General features: G+C 45.9%; 1 protein-coding gene across 1 annotated transcript; it reads right to left on the bottom strand.

The window, feature by feature from the left end:
- Positions 1-1,761: 1,761 nt before the first annotated feature.
- Positions 1,762-16,770, bottom strand: LOC124798310 (pro-resilin-like). Its single transcript, XM_047261647.1, has 4 exons — positions 16,677-16,770; positions 8,221-8,344; positions 5,585-6,219; positions 1,762-2,455 (listed from the first exon to the last, which is right to left on the bottom strand). Exons 1-4 carry the CDS (start codon positions 16,680-16,682, stop codon positions 2,156-2,158), a joined length of 1,065 nt encoding a protein of 354 aa, XP_047117603.1. The 5' UTR covers positions 16,683-16,770; the 3' UTR covers positions 1,762-2,155.
- Between the last annotated feature and the right edge of the window lie 478 nt (positions 16,771-17,248).

Genomic DNA, 17,248 nt, shown 5'->3' with positions numbered 1-17,248 from the left:
GAACATAATTGAGGGTAAGGCTTGATTTGAAGAGTTCTATCTGAAAACTGGTTTATCAGCACAAATCTCCCAGTATGAGAGTCCGACGGACTGGCATGTATTGTAAGTGCGTCTTCAAAGAGTCAAGGAGGGATAGTCCACTGACTGACCCAGAGACTGTTATCGGAAATTTCATGTGGCGAAAGAGAGTAAATTGATTTATTTCAAGAGTCTACATAAAGTTTCCTGTAAAGATAGTATGCTGAACGTTAACTAACGCTCTACAGAGTGATTTTTCCACCGTGTACAAACTTTAAGGATTGATCGGTGGGAGGATACGGAATGAAAAAGGCCTGATGAACTTATCTCCGAAAATGCATGGTTTCCATCCATAGAGACCATTTATAAAATTATACATTGTTACAGACACTGCTGTCTGATACGCGCTGTACCATGCAGCCACAGTTATGGGTTGAGATCCGGGGGAAGAGGAGGGCATGCAGCTTGAGCCCCTCGTCCGATCCATGGACCAGGGAAGACACGATTGAGATGCGTCCGCACGTCAACGGCGAAGTGGGCTGGACCACCATCATGTAGCATCCACATAACCCTTGGAATCATGAATGGCACTTCTTCCCACGGGGGAGGCAAAGTCACCTGCAAGAAATGCCGATAGTTCCGGCCTGTTAGGTGACGAGGAAGGAAGACTGGTCCCAAAATGCAGTCGCCAATTATCCCGGCCCACACATTCAGGCTGCAACGACGGCGATGATCCGCTGTCGACATACCACGGGGGGAGGGAGGGGGGGTGTTGCATACTGTAGCATACTATCCCACAGACGACTGTTATGAAAGTTGAAGATATAACTCCGAGCAAATCTATAAGCAGGATGGATGACACAAATTCTGGAATCGTGATTACCCGGTGACAAAACTGCTCCCGACGTAGAAAGTCTGTTGCTAGTAAGCCCTGTACACGCAGTAAGTGATAAGAGTAGTAACAATTGACATGGAAAATTTTTGCACACGATCGTCTCGATTAGCCTGTACCGGAGGGCCAACTGCCTGGTACTGAAACGGCGGTCGCCTTCCACAGTGTTAATCACATTTTGCTCCAAGTCTGGTTTCTGAACTCTTCTGATACGTCCTTCATGATTTCTGCTTACTGAAACGAATCTGTCTCAGACGAACGGTGAAATACTGTTGCAAACATTGAATGCTGTCGTTGTTGTCGGCGGATATAGGTGTGCTGACACAACCTTGGTGTCCGTTGCCCGTTGCCTTTCTATAACTAAACAGCATGTCGGCAAGCTCTTGATTCGAATACGGAAGCATTGTGTACAACGCTGTATCACATTCACTACAAGGCGAATCAGCAAGAGAAGTGAATCCGACACAACATTACCAATGAATACGACAGGAGTGGGCGCTAGGGCATGACGTATGAGGAGCGGTACTATAGTCAAGGAGGAAACCACGCATACTGTAAATGTGGCTGCATGGTACAGCGCATATTACACTGCAGTCTCGGTAAGATAGCATGATTCTTCTTCTTCTTCTAGCATGGAAACCATGCATTTCCAGACATAAGTTCATTAGACCTTTTTTGTTCCGTACCCTCTCATCGAACAACCCTTTGAGTTTATACATGTTGGGAAAAATCCTCCTGTATATAGTTTCTAGATGTCAGATTCTAATATAGTCGCTATTAACTTGGGCACTAAAAATTGTCCGACTACTGTCAAACAATCAACATAGAAATGAAATGAGACAAAAGAGACATTCTTTTTATCGATTTATTTCGAGTTAAATTACAGTTTTTCAGTATAAACAATATAACTTATTTTGTATAAAAAGTAAATAAGCTCGTTTTACTTTCTGAGTACATATTCCACGAGATGCGCTGTACTACTGAGTAGTGGTAGTAGTTTTTCACTACAGGAGAGGAGAAAACTGAAAGCACTTTTTCATGAAGAATAGAGTTCACTACAAAATACTAGTGATGTAGAAGAGCAGAGTTGCTAAATGGCTTGTTGCAGCGAGTACTAGACATAGAAAGCATGTAGGAGTGGCTACTGTAAACGTATCTTGTGGAATGTGTCCTCTGAAACTCCTCTAGGACGTGTGGTCAGTGGCCGGGCTGTTCCGCTTTGTACTGTGCTGTGGTGGGGCCCCCTCAGTAGTGGTACCCGTCACTGCCGCTGCCGCTTCTGGCGCCACCAGCGCCGCCTCTGCCGTATCCGTAGCCGCCGGCTCCGCCAGCCGAGTAGGCGGTGAGCCCGGTTTCCTGGTACTCAATAGTAGGCCTGTATCCACCCTCGTCGGCCTCGTAGGAGACGATCTGCTTGCGGCCATCGGGCAGCAGCACGCGGTACTGGCCCTGAGCGCTCTCATACTGGCGGGCCTCCTCGTGGCCGAAGTCGGTCAGCGTGGCGGCGTCCTGCACTGAGTAGCTGAACTGGTAATCGGCCGGCTCCTGAAAAGACAGCAGGCGTGACTGCGGTACCCCATAGAACGTTTTGTGCAACACATTTGTGACTGTCTCCAAAATTTGTGATTACTGATGAATCTTAAAGGAATCTTGTAGATGCTTTTTCGTTCACGCTGGAATTTAGTGCTGCTAAACACAGATTTAAATCCATATGAATTTACTGTATGTACTTCTTCTGAAGGAAGTGGAGCGGTGAAGATGAAACGGTTTCTCTCGTTCGTACAACAACAGCCAGGGCTACGAGTTCTGATGTTCACCTGTAGATGGCAATGGCATCGTCTCCACGGTAGCAACTGATTTTAATTTACCACAGTTCAGTCAGGTAGCACGAAATATTTGTGAATTATATACAGAAACTTGCCTCGTAAATCAGTCTACATATTAGCAAAAATATATCAGAATTCCTACTTTATTACCTGAGATTAGCCCAAACGTACAGAGAATATCGATAAGGGGACTTAAGTTACTTATGGGACCAAATTAGAGGGCTCAGTGGTTAAGTCTTAGACTAGAATTTGCGTTCCCATCCTCGCCCAGTGAAGGCTTATCATTCTAACAAGTGAAGGTTTTGCTTTTGTATTATCATATTTAAAGCTATTACCTTGTAATATGGTTGTTACTGGACTACATAATTTATATTAATGAAGTACTTTAAACAGACAACATAATCTTATAGATATTGGTAATTCAGCTATACTCGTGAAAAGAGGTCTGCGGTATTTTCAAAATGATCTGAAATACATGTTGACTTCCCCTTTACTTTTATCTTACTTACGTGCCTCCAGATAAACCAGTACGGGCTACAACAGCTTTTCTTAGAAACTGTCTGAAGACGCACGCGTAGAATCTCTTGATAGAAAGAATGTCGGTGAGCCATTTCTGGACGTCGAGCAAAGGGCTCAGCCACAATATTGATGAACTAACCGCACTGTACTTATCGTGGACCGAACTGCAAGCCTCACAGACAAAGAGAACGGTTGCTGGAGACGTGAGGCTCCAGAGAAATATACGCTGCTTCTGAATCTCCTTACATTTCTCTGGCTCTGTGAGACATGCTTATTTACTTGGGAACATAAAAAGAACACTCAAAATTTAACACTTCAGGCTGAAGACACTCCGACAAAGACATTAAGTGAGAATGCAGCTAATGAGCGACTACTTTGCAAAGCGGGACGCCATGAAAAAGGAAAGGAGTAAAAACATTCTTACAGTTGAGATGTATAACTTATTATATGTGTTACAGTGTAATTAAGAAACCACTGTCATTTTCCATCTCCTGTGATAGTCCTGCAGATTAATGCGTGGGAGGAATGAACGTCTATTTATAGTTCGTTATTTCATAATCACATGAGATAAATGTAGGACGACATAGTATTTTAACTATCCTTGTAATTTCTTCTCTTTGCATTTTAACGGTAAGCACAGCACCTGTTTTTTTAGCGTAGTCTACTGCAGTTGACTGCATGCCTCTCCATCGCTCTCACGTTGACAAAGCGAACCCATGACGAAACGCGCAACTACTTCCGGTATTTTCTCTATCAATCGTCGTAAAATCTCATGTTTTCGAGCGATAATTAAGGTAGCTCCGGAAATGAGTCACTGAATTTTATAATTCTTCTAGTAAATTTCAGTCTGGTATAAGTTATCCCCAATGACTAATTTTATATGTTCATGTCATCCTTGCTCTCTCCGTCCGCATACACTCCAGTTTTAAAGAATTTTTTGTTTCCTATGGTTAATCGCTAATGGTGTAATGAAACAAATGAATGTTTGCCTTCTATTTTCCTCGAATAGATCATGTTATAGTTGTTCCATTGAATGCACTATATCCGCACAGGCCGTTTAAATACACAGTGAATCGTAATCGTACCATGGAACTTCCTTGTGATAGATACTAAAGTAATTCATTTTCTCTAAGCAAAGTATTTGGTAGGATGATTGAACATGGCAGTTGAAGACCACATGCCGAAACAGGATTATAACACATATCCCTGCCTTTCGAATCAAAGTCTGGCATACATTTCTAACTTGTCTCGTGCAATCAGTCTGTTTGTACTTTTTAAATTGACTTTCTGGACGTGCGCATCTAGCCGTCTCAACAGTGGTAGATACGAAAGTGTGTTTCGAAAAATCAGAACATCCATTAGGGCCAAGCAATAGCACTCCGTCGTAAGGCCACGAGTGGCCTACCGGGACCATCCGACCGCCATGTCATCCTCAGTGGAGGATGCGGATAGGAAGAGCGCAGGGTCAGCACACCGCTCTCCCGATCGTTATGATGGTATTCTTGACCGAAGCTGCTACTGTTCGTCGAGTAGCTCCTCAATTGGCATAACGAGGCTGAGTGAACCCCTAAAAATGGCAACAGCGCATGGCGGCCTGGATGGTCACCCATCCAAGAGCCGACCACGCCCGACAGGGCTTAACTTCGGTGATCTCACGGGAAGCGGTGATTCCACTGCTGCAGGGCCGTTGCCGTCAATCAATGTCCTTCTGCGAACTTAAGAAACAGCCTTACACTTGTCATATGAAGCCATGCAGGCGATTTTCTTTTCAGTTATGATGGTACGAAAATAATTGCCTCAGATATCCAGCCCCTAAACAGAGAAAATTTCCAGTGTGGCCGGGAATCGAAATCGGACCCCTTCAGTTTGGAATTTGCGAGCTGACCACGCAGCTACCTAGACAGGCCACGTAATCACGTGTAAACGTTATTTAGTTTCTTTATCCATACCTGTACTAACTCGATAAATCCGGACAGTAGTGAAGATATAAGCAATTTTACGTTCTTCTTTTGCGCTAGTATATCGTTTAATTTAGTATTTTCAGACAGTGAGATATGAGCAAACTCCGTGACACTGTATCACCACTAGACATAGTCGTTGGCAGAATACGCGGCAAAACGATGGTTAACACTCTAACATAGTCCCACTGTGGAACTGGTCTAGATTAACGTGGCATTAGGAAGGACAGTTAACTTCTGCAGCAACTGTTCAAAATTCTGACAGAGCTCTAACCTGTAGATACAACAGCAAAGTGTTTACCGCGCAACAAAACTCTACATTCAACTGACATGCGATAGGGCAGAAGCTGCACTTGCTACGAGTCACTTACAGCGAGTGCGTCTTCCTGGGCTCCGCCGCGGCCGTAGCCCGCAGCCCCCGGGACACCGTACTGCGTGGAGATCCCGCGGCCGGCAGCTCCCAGGCCACCGAAGCCGCCGGCAGCGCCAGGGGCGCCGTACTGGGTGGACAGCGCGCCAGCGCCTCCAGCCAGCAGGCCACCTGCTGCGGACGGAGCGCCGTACTGCGTGGAGATTCCCCTAGCTCCAGCTCCAGCCAGGCCGCCGCCGAACCCAGAGGCACCGCCCAGAGCTGAGGGCGCGCCGTACTGCGTGGAGATGCCGCGTGCTCCAGAGAGAGCACCCACCCCGAGGCCCCTGCCGCTGGCCAGCCCACCGAAAGCTGACGGAGCTCCGTACTGGCTGGAGATGCCGCCGGTGCGCCCGAAGACGCCGCCAGCTCTGGAGATGCCTCCGAGTCCACCGAGACCACCAGCTCTGGAGATGCCTCCGAGGCCACCAGCTCTAGAGATGCCTCCGAGTCCACCGAAGCCTCCTGCGGCCGACGGGACGCCGTACTGCGTGGAGACACCGCCTACCCTCCCGAAGCCGGCAGAAGCCGCCGGTGCTCCGTACTGCGTGGACAGTCCACCGACTCCTCCGAAACGTCCCCCGGCCCCACCAGCGCCTGCAAAACGGATCACGTCAGTCACTTCCTGAATCCATCTTCTACACCAGCTGAAATGAAATGTCGCGTGTTGAGGGCCGCCCGGCAGGTAGATCTGATCGCCTAGTGCAAGTCTTTTGAGGGGACGCCACTTCGGCGACTTGCGCGCCGGTGAGGATGAAATGGACAACACAAACACCCAGTCCCTGAGCGGAGAAAGTCTCCAACCCAGCCGGGAATCGAACCCGGCCCCCCCGGCATGACAAGTCAGCGCACAAAGCAATGATGTTATTGTTATTTATTAATCTAAACTCCGTCGGAACAGACCACGAAAGGCCCAACGGTACTGAACGACCGCTGCGTAGATAAGCAGAGGCATTTAGTCTTCACACTACTCTCCCGGTCGTTGTGAGATTCATGACTGGACCCACTACTTCTCAGTCAAGTAGCTCCTCAACAGCCCTCACAAGGGGTGAATGCACCCCGCTTGCCAACAGCGGTGGACAGACCCGACCAGTCACCCATCCGAGGGCTGGCCAAGCCAGGCAGCGCTTAACTTCAGTGATTTGATGGGAACCGGTGTTACCACTGTGGAAATTCCGTTGGCACATTATTGTTTATTTCTATTTATTTGTATATTCTTAACAATTACAGCCTGTTATCCGAGAAGCCAAATTAGACCACAATAAAACGATACCACAATAAAGGCTTCAACCAGTTACGCAACTACTAATACTACTATTAGAACTAAACAATCTGTTCTCCTTTTGTTCGCTTACTTTGGTTTATTTAAAGTGCTGTTCGTCTTTGACCACGAGTCAGGAAGTAATTTCCACAGTATATTTGCAGACCACGTTTACTGCACATGTAACTACCGTAGTCATTTTCTATGGCTGGAAAACATTTCCACTACCTGTCTGGCACACATTTCGGTGATTCTTCACTTATTTTATATATGTTTCACCTTGGGGGCCATCTGAAGGTTACGTTATTCTTGAAAAAATAAGTTTGTCAAGATGGCTCGTATTTATTTTTATCGCTATTACCGGTTACGAAAGATCTACGCTGTCATCATCGGACGAGAATAGATCTTGACGATGACTTCACTTAACAAGAGTCTAAGTGTAGCCAACATTGTAGCGCCTGATAGTGGCTTAAGACTAAATCATGATACGGCGGATGTATCATTCGTTCATCTGTCTTTTGAGTTTGTGTAGATACTATACAAAGCATACGAAACATGACCGGTCAGGTTAAGGTATCACATTTTTGTGTATCCCTGTCATTTCGAAGAAATTCATATGTTCTACTGCCTGTGCGTGAAGTGTCCCACTCATTTTACCACAGCTGCAATATGCTATTTTTTATTTATTTTTTCGTATTTGCCTCAGTTCCAAGTACACTTCGAACTTCCATTTCATTGCCTTTCTTTAACCAATTAAGTTCTTCCCTTTTTCTGATTTCCAAGTCCAATGGACATATTGCTAGATTTTCTAAAGGGCATCAAACGGGTTAATGCAGTAGGCGCCCGTTAATCTCAGCACCACTCTTCGTTAACGTATTGCAATTCCTTTCTACGAATTGAGCATCTTCTGGGCGGGATGTCTGAAGCGAGATTAGAATCTGACGTTTTGTTGACAGCGAGGAAAAGTTGGCCAAGGATTCATAAGAATGTCAGTTGTGATCTATTCAGTCATTGACAGATACTGTGGGAAACGTCAACAGCGTCAGAATTCGAAACCCTCCCCTTAATAAGATCAGCGGAGAGTCTGAATCTTTCGGCCGTATCTCTTGCACAGAACATAACACGGATAAAATTGTGGAAACGTTTCTGAATAAAAAAGGCCTGTCATGGTGCGCTATTAACTGATCCAGAAGGAAGTAAAATTCAGGGACTGATGATAAAGAGGAATCGTCCGAAAGGTTCTGGATGAGTGCAGTGACAAACGATGAAAATCAGAGCTGTGAAGAAGGTCGCGTTAGACCGCACCCGCTGGTCGCAGTGTCCGTGGAGCAACTTACCGAAGGCTCCTCCCATGGCCGGGGCTCCGTAGCGTGCGGAGGGCGACGGTGGCAGGTACTGCCGGTCCACGGGGGCCTCAGCCACCGCAGCCGACACGATGGCGGCCAGCACCATGAACACGGTCTGCAACCGAAAAGTGAGCACTTCTTAGCAACAGCTGCTTACCAGGCTCCCCCTGCTCACAACAGACCAGACAACGGTGAACAATTTTTACTGGTGTTTCATCCCTTCCTTCCCGTATGGATGAGGGTTGGGCTGTCACAGATATAATACTCCGCTCTTCAGCTAGGAGTATTTATAAAGAGATGACAAGGATGACAGAAAAATTAAAATACGAGGCCCGTTTACCTTGTAAGGTAAAAAGATTAATGACAATCAGCTAAAAGGATGAAAAATATATACAATTTAAAAACGGAGTTGTGATGAGGTGATATGAAAAAACGCTGGAGCACTGCACTTTCACTCAACATCTGAAGGACCTGCACTGGGTGAAAAAATATTCTTGGAGGAGAGAATGTGTTCTACAGAGGTTGGGAGCAGCGAGTAAGGAGATAGGGGTTTGTTAGATGGGGAAACTATGGAGATGACAAGTAGTCGGTGAAGCAGGTAGTGGGGATACAGAGTGGAATGGACAGAGGGTCAGGAGGAGTAATGCGCTGTGGGGAGAGTGGTGGTACAAGAAGAAAGAGATAGAGTGGGAGTAGAGGGAAGTAGAGAGGAGCCCTGATGTGGATTGGGATAGGTGGAGAAGGTTTAAGGCAGATAGATGGGATAAATATTGGGGCTGATCTCATTGTCTGGGAGAGTGAGTTGGTTGAAGTTGCTGTTGAGACAGGATATGGAATGTGTAGGTGTAGGCCTGGAGGGTTGTGTTTGTGAAGGCGCGGCAGCATACCAAGGTTGGTGATCAAAGGCGAGACAATGGGGTTATCAGAATCTCGTTTATGGATAGTATAGGAGATGAGGAGTTACGCAGTGTTGTTGAAGAGGGATGGAAATTTTCTAAGATGTTAGAGGATCCATATGGTAAAAAATAAACGGATGTGGAAAGCGTGGTGGAGTAAATGGCGTATGGTGAAACATGTAGTTCCATCATTTTGGAAATGAAGGACCAACAACTTTGATTTCATAATTCTTTATTTAAATTTCTGTCACAGTTGCGTGTATTTTATACTGGTAGACAGTGTTGATCGTAGCCATTCGTTTTCAAGCCAGACCTGCACTAAAAGTTCTTATGAAAGGAAAATTCCACCGATACACAGTCATATAGGTGACCTTATTACATGTGTGACGTCTTCAACAAGTGAAATTGCGCTGAATGCTTGTACGACAAACAAATATACAGGAAATCAACATGTGTTGCTGATTTTCTGCCTCTCCAACACATGGAAGGAATACAGCGACACCTATTGTCTTTCTGTAATCTTGTTTGTGGTTCAGTGCAGTTTCGTATGTTGAGTGTATAGCTCATGTAATACGAACATTCTGTATCCCTTGCATGGCTGTGCTTTCTTGTGTGAACATTACATTTTGCTCTGATAAGCATTTTTAGTACATATCAGGTTTTCAAAAACGAACAGCTATGTTCGAAACTACTCACCAATATAAATTATACGCAACTGTGAAAGAAGTTTCAATAAAGAAAAGCTGTGATACTTCCATTGTCGCAATACGCTGAAGAAAGGGTTCACTTCATTGGACGTATACAGGCCCTCTCTGAAGATGAAACTACTCGTCGCTACGGGGAAAATTCGCTGGTGAAACACGGTATATTTGTTTTTTGGGTTATCAGCTTTCTTGAATAATTGCTTCAGGAAGGTCCTGCAAGTCAGATTTGTATTCAGTCATCATCAAGAGATGCACTGCCTTCCGATGCACAAAGCTGTCATCATACGTCCCGTAAGAAACTAGTTTTAAAAACGCTGATAGACGATGTTAAAACTTTCTACATCTACATCTACATTTATACTTCGCAAGCCACCCAACGGTGTGTGGCGGAGGGCACTTTACGTGCCACTGTCATTACCTCCCTTTTCTGTTCCAGTCGCGTATGGTTCGCGGGAAGAACGACTGTCTGAAAGACTCCCTGCGTGCTCGAATCTCTCTAATTTTACATTCGTGATCTCCTCGGGAGGTATAAGTAGGGGGAAGCAATATATTCGATACCTCATCCAAAAACGCACCCTCTCGAAACTTGGCGAACAAGCTACACCGCGATGCAGAGCGCCTCTCTTGCAGAGTCTGCCACTTGGGTTTGCTAAACATCTCCGTAACGCTATCGCGGCTACCAAATAACCCTGTGACGAAACGCGCCGCTCTTCTTTGGATCTTCTCTATCTCCTCCATCAACCCGATCTGTACGTATTCCACACTGATGAGCAATACTCAAGTATAGGTTGAACGAGTGTTTTGTAAGCCACCTCCTTTGTTGATGGACTACATTTTCTAAGAACTCTCCCAATGAATCTCAACCTGGTACCCGCCTTACCAACAAATAATTTTATATGATCATTCCACTTCAAATCGATCCGCACGTACACTCCCAGATATTTTACACAAGTAACTGCTACCAGTGTTTGTTCCACTATCATATAATCATACAATAAAGGATCCTTCTTTCTATGTATTCGCAATACATTACATTTATCTATGTTATGGGTCAGTTCACACTCCCTGCACCAAGTGCCTATCCGCTGCAGATCTTCCTGCATTTCGCTACAATATTCTAATGCTGCAACTTCTCTGTATACTACAGCATCATCCGCGAAAAGCCGCATGGAACTTCCGACACTATCTACTAGGTCATTTATATATACTGTGAAAAGCAATGGTCCCATAACACTCCCCTGTGGCACGCCAGAGGTTGCTTTAACGTCTGTAGACGTCTCTCCATTGATAACAACATGCTGTGTTCTATTTTCTAAAAACTCTTCAATCCAGCCACACAGCTGGTCTGATATTCCGTAGGCTCTTACTTTGTTTATCAGGCGACAGTGCGGAACTGTGTCGAACGCCTTCCGGAAGTCAAGGAAAACAGCATCTACCTGGGAGCCTGTAGCTAATATTTTCTGGGTCTCATGATCAAATAAAGCGAGTTGAGTCTCACACGATCGCTGTTTCCGGAATCCATGTTGATTCCTACAAAGTAGATTCTGGGTTTCCAAAAGCGACATGATGCGCGAGCAAAAAAAATGTTCTAAAATTCTGCAACAGACCGACGTCAGAGATATAGGTCTATAGTTTTGCGCATCTGCTCGACGACCCTTCTTGAAGACTGGGACTACCTGTGCTCTTTTCCAATCATTTGGAACCTTCCGTTCCTCTAGAGACTTGCGGTACACGGCTGTTAGAAGGGGGGCAAGTTTTTTCGCGTACTCTGTGTAGAATCGAATTGGTATCCCGTCAGGTCCAGTGGACTTTCCTCTGTTGAGTGATTCCAGTTGCTTTTCTATTCCTTAGAAACTTATTTAGATGTCAGCCACTTTTTCGTTTGTGCGAGGATTTATAGAAGGAACTGCAGTGCGGTCTTCCTCTGTGAAATATCTTTGGAAAAAGGTGTGTAGTATTTCAGGTTTACGCGTGTCATCCTCTGTTTCAATACCATCATCATTCCGGAGTGTCTGGATATGCTGTTTCGAGCCACTTACTGATTTAACGTAAGACCTGAACTTCCTAGGATTTTCTGTCAAGTTGGTACATAGAATTTTACTTTCGAATTCACTGAACGCTTCACGCATAGCCCTCCTTAAGCTAATTTTGACATCTTTTAGCTTCTGTTTGTCTGAGAGGTTTTGGCTGCGTTTAGACTTGGAGTGAAGCTCTCTTTGCTTTCGCAGTAGTTTCCTAATTTTGTTGTTGAACCACGGTGGGTTTTTCCCGTCCCTCACAGTTTTACTCGGCACGTACCTGTCTAAAACGCATTTTACGATTGCTTTGAACTTTTTCCATAAACACTCAACATTGTCATTGTCGGAACAGAAATTTTCGTTTTGATCTGTTAGGTAGTCTGAAATCTGCCTTCTATTACTCTTGCTAAACAGAGAAACCTTCCTCCCTTTTTTTATGTTCCTATTAACCTCCATATTCAGGGATGCTGCAACGGCCTTATGATCACTGATTCCCTGTTCTGCGCTTACAGAGTCGAAAAGTTCGGGTCTGTTTGTTATCAGGTAATTTTCGGATAGTGCACTCGGTATAATGTCACTCGATGCTCTGTCCCTACCACCTGTCCTAAACATCTGGGTGTCCCAGTCTATATCTGGTAAATTGAAATCTCCACCTAAGACTATAACATGCTGAGAAAATTTATGTGAAATGTATTCCAAATTTTCTCTCAGTTGTTCTGCCACTAATGCTGCTGAGTCGGGAGGTCGGTAAAAGGAGCCAACTATTAACCTAGCTCGGTTGTTGAGCGTAACCTCCACCCATAATAATTCACAGGAACTATCCACTTCTACTTCACTACAGGATAAACTACTACTAACAGCGACAAACACGCCACTACCGGTTGCATGCAATCAATCCTTTCTAAACACCGTCTTTGCCTTTGTAAAAATTTCGGCAGAATTTATCTCTGGCTTCAGCCAGCTTTCTGTACCTATAACGATTTCAGCTTCGGTGCTTTCTATCAACGCTTGAAGTTCCGGTACTTTACCAATGCAGCTCCGACAGTTTACAATCACAATACCGATTGCTGCTTGGCCCCCGCATGTTCTGACTTTGCCCTGCACCGTTTGAGGCTGCTGCCCTATCTGTACTTGCCCGAGGCCATCTAACCTAAAAAACCGCCCAGTCCACGCCACACAACCCTTGCTACCCGTGCAGCCGCTTGCTGCGTGTAGTGGACTCCTGACCTATCCAGTGGATCCCGAAACCCTACCACCCTATAGCGCAAGTCGAGGAATCTGCAGCCCACACGGTCGCAGAACCGTCTCAGCCTCTGATTCAGACCCTCCACTCGGCTCTGTACCAAAGGTCCCTTGTCAGTCCTATCGACGATGCTGCAGATGGTGAGCTCTGCTTTCATCCCGCTATCGAGACTGGCAGTCTTCACCAAATCAGATAGCCGCCGGAAGCCAAAGAGGATTTCCTCCGATCCATAGCGACACACATCATTGGTGCCGACATGAGCGACCACCTGCAGATGGGTGCACCCTGTACCCTTCATGGCATCCGGAACGACCCTTTCCACATCTGGAATGACTCCCCCCGGTATGCACACGGCGTGCAAATTGGTTTTCTTCCCCTCTCTTGCTTCCATATCCCTAAGGGGCCCCATTACGCGCCTGACGTTGGAGCTCCCAACCCACCCTCTGCGCCCGCCTGGATCTTGCAGACTGAGGGGCAACCTCTGGAACAGGACAAGCAGCCATGTCCGGCCGAAGATCAGTATCAGCCTGAGACAGAGCCTGAAACCGGTTCGTCAGAAAAACTGGAGATGCCTTCCGCTCAGCCCTCCGGAATGTCTTTCGCCCCCTGCCACGCCCCTAGACGACCTCCCACTCTATCACAGGTGAGAGGTCAGCCTCAGTGTGGGCAATATCCCGGGCAGCCACAGTCGTAGTCCGATCTAGGGATGCGTGGGACGAGCTGGCCGTCCCCGACAAACCCCAATCCGGAACCTCACAGTGATGCCCATTGGCAACAGCCTCAAGCTGTGTGACCGAAGCCAACACTGCCTGAAGCTGGGAGCGAAGGGATGCCAACTCAGCCTGCATCCGAACACAGCAGTTGCAGTCCCTATCCATGCTAAAAACTGTTGTGCAAAGAACGTCTGAACTAATCTACAGAGAGCACAAACAATTCGACACAAAATTTAAACGGTTATTAAAATGCAAGATTGCCTAGTAAATGCAGTAATGCTGCAACTTGCGCACTGCTGACACACTGCTCGGCGGCGGAAGGAGACTACGCGATTTTACACTATTCAGGTACTAAAACGCGATGCTACAACTCTCAAATACTATAATACGCCAGAGATTTATGAATTAAACGATACAAATACCGAAAACACGCAAAGAAATTAAGAATTAAACTATGTAACAAATAAGTGAGCTAAGAGTATACGACTTGCTGCTGCAGCTGCTTATCCAACGGCGGCAGGGAGCACACTGGCTGTGACCAACCGACACTGGCCGTTCAAAACAAAAACAGGAACCTGGACTCGAGATCAGGTATCTAAAAAACACTTTCCGTAAGAAGAGCTAAAGCGATCAATTTGTTAAGTTAGTCATTTCTAGCAAACGAAACCTCAATGATTCTCAGTCACGTGAAGGTGATTAGTTCATAGCATGTCTTCCTTTCTACAACAAATCAAATGAGCACGGTCCTGGGCAGACTCGGCATTCAAACAATTTGCCGATCACTCAAGAGAAATAAACAGATGTTTCACACAGTAAAAGATAGCCTTTTTGTCTGTGCTTCTTATGAAGTGATACCAGTTATACTGGTCACTTGACACGAACAATATAGAACGCTACACAGAGTACCTGCGTCATACTACATGACGCAATTTCGACAAATCTGTTGCTGTCGAACACAAGCTCACAACACGATTGTGTCTGATGAAACGGAACTATTATCCCATGCATCTGCCTACTTGGATCCTGTCACCAAGGAAGCCGTTGAGATCACAATGATAACAACGGCGAGACATTGGCTTACAGCCTTAATGGTGCTTGGGAAGGGAAAAGGCAACAGGGAAATCAGCTGAGCCAGCCGTCAACCAAAACCACCATAGCTTCCAATGATTTCCAGTCACAGCCATCGACTTAATATCTGGTATCATATGGAAGTTCTGTGACTTCGAGACGTCTCCGTAACACACTTCGGCCAACTAAATGAAGTTCCCAACGTCCAACAGAAGTCTCATGAAGACAGCGACGGAGGAACTCGTCCAACGCTCGAGGCTAAACATAAACTGACGTGGCACGAACTCCGTCAAGCATTTATTGGGCGGACATCATATGACAAAATTGCATTTTTTGTCTTACATTTTACTATACATCCGCGTAGAAGGATTTAAGCTAGCGAGCATCTTCAAAAAATCTTCAATTTCAAAATTTGATGGTACGCTACTAGTACGTTGGATACATCAAAAGATAGTTCAGTGGAACACCTTAAGCGACGGACGAAGAAAGACTGAAAGGTATAAGGATACGTGGGTAATACAGCAGCCTTTGAACCGCAACGTTCCCTGTTAATAAAACTGAATGATCAATGTAACTTGTACTTTTTTGTGTTGTCAGTTAACGGTACATTGACAAGCTTTTGGCAGATGAAGATGTTTTCGTGGTATTATGTTTCTACATTACGTAACATTTTTCCCGATTGACTTTGTAATCAGGAATTTCTTTTATACATATATTTGATATGCGTAATATGTTTCTGTGTTATCACTGCTGTATATGTAGCAGCGATACATGATCTGCCAGATTCTTTTTCAGGCATGTGCGCTATGCGGAAGGATTGCAGGATATTTTGAATGAAAAGTGCAGTTTACTGGGCACATACAGTGGGCCAAGATCAGACGAAAGAAAGATGGAATATATGTGTAAACACTGACAGAGGAGAATCACGAATGAGAGTAGCGAGGAACTCTACATTAAATACCGGGACCACGTAGTAGTAGAAGTAATTGTGCTACATTGGAAGCAAGGAGATCCAAAGAACATGAGAAGCGGACTAGCAAAGGCAAAGAGGATATTCCTGCCCGAAACAAATCTACTATTATCACATAAGGGCTTTAAGCTTCAGAAGAAATTTCTGAGAATGTACATCTGGAGCAGAGCACCTTACGTAAATGAACCACAGACAATGGGAAAACCCGAAGAGGATCAAAGGTATTGAGATTTGGTGTAGGAAAGAAATCTGAAAATGATACGGACTAATAACAAATGAGGAGATTCTCCGCACATTGGTGAGTAAAACGGGCTGGGCGATGGGGCCTGTTTTGAGACATCACTTCGATTGAACTAGAGGGAACCTTAAAGAAGGAACCGTAAAGATGGAACCGTAATAGACTAAAAACTGTAGCGGCATATGGAGATTCGAATAAAAGATTTAACGGTGGACGTTAAGTGTAAGATTTAAGCTTAGATGAATAAACTGGCACTGGAGAAGAGCCCGCTCCGGGCCGCATCAAACCAGTCAGGAGACTCGTGACTCTACAAATAAACAGTTCAAATAAAACACAAGCGTGTATCAAATTAGGTGTACCGCTGTGGACAGAGTAACAGTTATGTCGATAAAGGATGTCCCGATAGCTGGCACGAATAATTCCAATGCGAAACCCATCTCGCGTTTGATTTGGCAAATAGCGCCAGCTGTTCCTGTAACGTCCCGTTCCTGCGAAAAAACTACCCGTAGCGAAGAACAAAGACCTATACTCGGGAATCCGTGGGCAGGTAACCGGCACTCAGACATTGCAAACCCCAGCAGATTGCTGGATGCTTACCTTCATGATGAGCTCAGAGAGGTGTAAACGCCGAGAGGATGGAAGTGGATGTGATGATTCTGCCGGCTGCGGACGGCGTATTTATACTGGCCGGTGGCCCCACTCGCGGCGTGGTGGTCTTTTTGCGTTGATTGCGCGCGTTCCAGTTGCACCAGTTGTGAGGGACGGACGCGCGCCGATGATGGGCAGCGTGCATTGCGCCAGACACTTTCACGGCGAGCGCGGCGCAGCCACACCTCCGCGCGGCTTGCCTTCGCCCTCGCCGCGGACCACTCCGAGTGGCTCTTCGCAACCCCGAGGTCACCGCGCCGCCTAATACGGCGCGCTGCTCCCGGCAACTTTACGACCGTTTCGTCCGTGTCGCTGTTGCGGCTACTGTGTGCTCACGAAATAGAGGAGGCCCACTAGCCCCGACAAAGTAGTCATAAATGGTTCGAAAGGCTCTGAGCATTATGGTACTTAACTTCTGAGGTCACCAGTCCCCTAGAACTTAGAACTACTTGAACCTAACTAACCTAAGGACACCACATACATTCATGCCCGAGGCAGTATTCGAACCTGCGACCGTAGCA

Source organism: Schistocerca piceifrons, chromosome 5 (genome assembly GCF_021461385.2).
Source record: "Schistocerca piceifrons isolate TAMUIC-IGC-003096 chromosome 5, iqSchPice1.1, whole genome shotgun sequence".
Classification (NCBI taxonomy): domain Eukaryota; kingdom Metazoa; phylum Arthropoda; class Insecta; order Orthoptera; family Acrididae; genus Schistocerca; species Schistocerca piceifrons.
This window is presented reverse-complemented; position numbering and strand designations above follow the sequence as displayed.